At 44.8% G+C, this 3,886-nt stretch overlaps 1 protein-coding gene across 1 annotated transcript; it reads left to right on the top strand.

The window, feature by feature from the left end:
• Positions 1-1,383: 1,383 nt before the first annotated feature.
• Positions 1,384-3,524, top strand: LOC123077887 (salt stress root protein RS1). The gene is made up of 5 exons (XM_044500245.1): positions 1,384-1,622; positions 1,722-1,850; positions 1,980-2,069; positions 2,187-2,271; positions 2,814-3,524. The coding sequence occupies exons 2-5, from the start codon at positions 1,746-1,748 to the stop codon at positions 3,155-3,157; spliced, it is 624 nt and encodes a 207-aa protein (XP_044356180.1). The 5' UTR covers positions 1,384-1,622; positions 1,722-1,745; the 3' UTR covers positions 3,158-3,524.
• The last annotated feature ends 362 nt before the right edge of the window (positions 3,525-3,886 follow it).

Here is a 3,886-nt window from a genome sequence, read left to right as displayed (position 1 = left end):
TGTCGAGGTCACAGAAAAGTTATTGGCAATTAGAGCATCAAGTGGTTTCCCGGGTATGCTTGGTTCAGTTAATTGCATGCATTAAAAATGGAAAAAACTTCCCGGAAGGTTTGCGCGGGCAGTACCAAGGTCACACCAAAGAGGCCACCATCATACTAGAAGTCATTCTTTCTTTGGCTTGTCTGGTTCTCACAGTGACATCAATGTACTGCAGCGACCTCCGTTGTTCAAGAGACTACGTGATGGGGATTCTCCGGCATGCAACCACACCGTCAATGGCCCCCACTGTAACATAGGGTACCACCTTACCGATTGTATCCATCCTTAGTGGGCGGCGTTTGTAAGGACTATATCCAAGGCCCAACGAAACAAACAATGTATCTTTGAACAAATTTAAAAAGGTTCTAGGAAGTATGTCGAAAGGGCAGTCAAAGTGCTCCAAACTCGTCGGGTATTGTTCGTGGAGCTGCAATGATGTGGAAATCGAAGACACTGCCGCACCCAATGACATGTTATGTAATCTTGCACAACATGATTGTGGAGGATGTGGGCTAAGGGGCAGCTCGTGAAATAAGATGTGGAGCATATTGTGAACTTTCTAGAAATGCCTCAACAACTTCGAGATCAACGGGTGCACGTACAGCTACTCAATGATCCTGTGAAGCATATGTGGATCCACACAAAAAAATCATTGAATTTTATGTTTGATTATGCATTCCGAATAAATTTTAGAACTATGTATTTTTCTTTATGAATAAAATTTATTTGAGCATGGTTTGTTATGTGTATCCGTATCATCAAATGATCGGCGTGTATGCGGTTGCATGTATTTGAGATTTCGAAATGTGATTGCACGGGCAAACATTTGAGGGGAGCTATCTGTGATGCATCCGCGAACATATAGTGGGTCAAATTTATACATTGTTGTAGATGGTCTAACATGTTGGAAGAGAACAAGTATATATTTGCACTCCAACATGCATAGGTAAATTCCATTTTGAGAATATTTTTGAGGTGAAAATATAAGATAAATATTTAATATTCCATTTCACAACTTTTTTTGCGAGGATCCATTTCACAACATAAATTAAAATGAGGTATATATTTCTCCAAGTACAACAAATTTTTGCCAGGAGGATTTTTTAATTCTTGACAGCTCTCCCATCCAATTATAAAACAAATTAAATCATTAACCGTCTCAAATCATTTGTGCAACTTGCAGGACACTTAACCGATTACCAAAGTCATAGCACAGAGGATCCCAACAACATGTCCTACACTCGCTGTAGCCTGCAGCCTGTACCCCTCCAGCGCAGCTTGCAAGCCTCCACGACCCATTCATCATTTTCTGGCTGCTCTGGCTTAATGACACCCCTTCCATAACCTTCTCCTCATTTGACGTTCATGCCCCTGCCCCCCTCCAGCAACCCGCGCCACCTCACGCGGGGGCACCCACGTAATTTCCCCCAGGGCCAGGGCGGCCTATCTGGCCAGCCCATTATATATCGCTCTCATGGCACCGTGGCTCATGTACTGCTGCCCATTGATAGGCTGGTGATCACTGCTGTCGAGAGGAACTACGCATCCATCCCTTCCGCCCCCAGCTACCTCGCTTGCTCCACGTAAGTTTCCGCTCCTTCTAGCTTCCCTTGCTGTCTCCTTGGCTTCTCCTTCCGATGAGAAAACATCTCATGGAGTTTTGTACTTTTGTTCTTCTGTAGGCGTCGTCTTTGAAGGAGAGGAAGATGACGAGCGTATGGAAGACCAAGGTTCTTCCCGGGCTCAACAAGATCTTCGACAAGGATGGCAAGAAGGCCGCCGCCGCCGAGTTCTTGAAATCCTTCAACAAGGTACGTCGAGTTCCGGCTTCTTGCTAATTTCTTGTGAAATTTGTGCGTTCTGAAATTTTGAAATGGTAGATGATGTATATATGTGTTTTGTTTGTTTCTTGATTGTGTGGGCGTGCTCTATGTGTGTAGGAGGAGATTGACAAGGAGATTGGGGACAAGAAGACAGAACTAGAGCCCAAGCTTGTAGAGACTATTGAAGCATCTCCTCCAGAAATTAAGGTGAAAAGATTTTTGTTTCGGTACCTAATTAGTATTGGTTTTGTGTGGTTGCTTAGCACATAATTGTAGGAAGTAGCCACCTTAATTAGTACTAATCATACTGTTATCTTGTTGTAGGGATTGATAAAGGATAAGAAAACATCCAAGATCAAGAAGAACTCGGTTGCCGTCACCAAGTTCCTTGACGATTTGGCCAAGATTGGTAATGTTTTTTGTTGCTTAAATTTTGCAAAATAAAATATTGTGAAAAAAAGATTAAATACATAAATGGAATTACTTTTAGCAATCTTATCAGGTAATTTCTTAGGGTCCGTATCTTAAATAACCTTTATTCCTTGCCTTTTGAACAAAATAACCTTCATTATCCTGCTTTCACATAATTAAACTTTAGAGGTATCTTGTTAGAACAAAAAGAAGACAAACAAAGTAATGGAATCTTCTCACATATGTTTCTTGCAACAGAAGTTCCCATGCAAACAGTACCGTTGCTTTTAGGCGATGCAGACAAAACCATAACATGTGCAGTTAACAAAAGATGAACAAATTAACAGTAATTAATTAAGCAGCACAATCTTTCATTGTTGCCACAGCCCACAGGTAGACTCGGCTCTCGGGCATACTGCTGAGAGCTTTGTGCGTTCTAGAATAAAGAACACTCTTAATCACTAGTTAATGAAATTAATTATATCTAACTGACATATGCTAATCAAACTATCGAGCTAATCAGCGTTGGTTAATATGCAGATTTCCCCGGTGCCAAGCTGGTGAGCGACGCGGTGGCCAAGTCCGGCACCACGCCCCTCTCCCCGGCCATCGTCTTCATCTTGGACAAGGTTGCGCCTTTCGTCCCCGCGCCCAAGGAGGAGCCCAAGGCCGAGCCCGAGGCCGCCGCCCCGGCAGAGGAGACCACCACCCGCGAGGTCGCCGTGGAGGAGAAGGAGGAGGAGGCCGAGCCCTCCGCCGCACCGGCAGAAGCCGCGCCGGTGGAGGCAGCCGCGCCTGCTGCTGAGGTAGTGGAGGAGAAGAAAGAGGAGGAGAAACCCGCCGAAGCCGCCGCACCTGCCGCCGAGGAGCCAGAGAAGAAGTGATCGGTCGCCGCCGGCCGGAGTCCAAGAGCAACCCAAACCACCACCTGGCTTGCTAGCTGCTGGTAATGGAAGAAATCATTTTAAGTTATTGTGAATTTGTAGTCGCTCTCCGTGTCAAGGTAGCTGCACAAAAGTAAGCACGTACGTACGACACACTGCACTTGCCATGCATACCACGCATGCAAACGTACACGCATGGAACATTTGTTATTCTTTCGATGGACCGGTCTCCTCACCGTATGTGTACATTTTACGTGGGGCTTTCTTGCTTTTTTGTGGTGATTAAAACCTGTGTAATTATGATTATGTTGGTGTGTTAATTTGTTGGTCATGGTATAAGCAGGAACTTGTGCATTCTTCCTCTTCTTGAACTTGTGCAAACCCTGGATGAATCATATAGAGCCCGGCTGTTGATATGGTTGATTTTACCGTCATTCACATCAGAGTGGATTAACAACAATGGCTTTGCATGCATACGCCTCCGGTCAGGTTTCACAAGATGTACATAAGCACGAGGGAAGTCGGTAGGAAACTGATGGCGGTGGCGTACCAAATCGTGGCACGAAACCTAGAAACCGATCGATGGAGATAGATAGCTTTGGGATATATATATACTGACATTGCACATACTTATCTCGTTTGCTTAGCCAGATCAGTGAAAAAAATCAATCAGTGCCGGAAGGAAAGGGACGTGAGCTCAATCCTATCGCCCGGCCGCACGACACGCCT

This window comes from Triticum aestivum, chromosome 3D, assembly GCF_018294505.1.
Source record: "Triticum aestivum cultivar Chinese Spring chromosome 3D, IWGSC CS RefSeq v2.1, whole genome shotgun sequence".
Lineage (NCBI taxonomy): Eukaryota > Viridiplantae > Streptophyta > Magnoliopsida > Poales > Poaceae > Triticum > Triticum aestivum.
Note: the sequence above shows the minus strand (reverse complement) of the source record. Positions and strands in the feature narration are given on the sequence as shown.

Coding starts and splice junctions, on each gene's coding strand:
- LOC123077887 (XM_044500245.1), top strand. CDS start 1,746: ATGACGAGCGTATGGAAGACCAAGGTTCTTCCCGGGCTCAACAAGATC. Junction 1,851..1,979: donor TCTTGAAATCCTTCAACAAG/GTACGTCGAGTT, acceptor CTATGTGTGTAG/GAGGAGATTGACAAGGAGAT. Junction 2,272..2,813: donor TGACGATTTGGCCAAGATTG/GTAATGTTTTTT, acceptor GTTAATATGCAG/ATTTCCCCGGTGCCAAGCTG.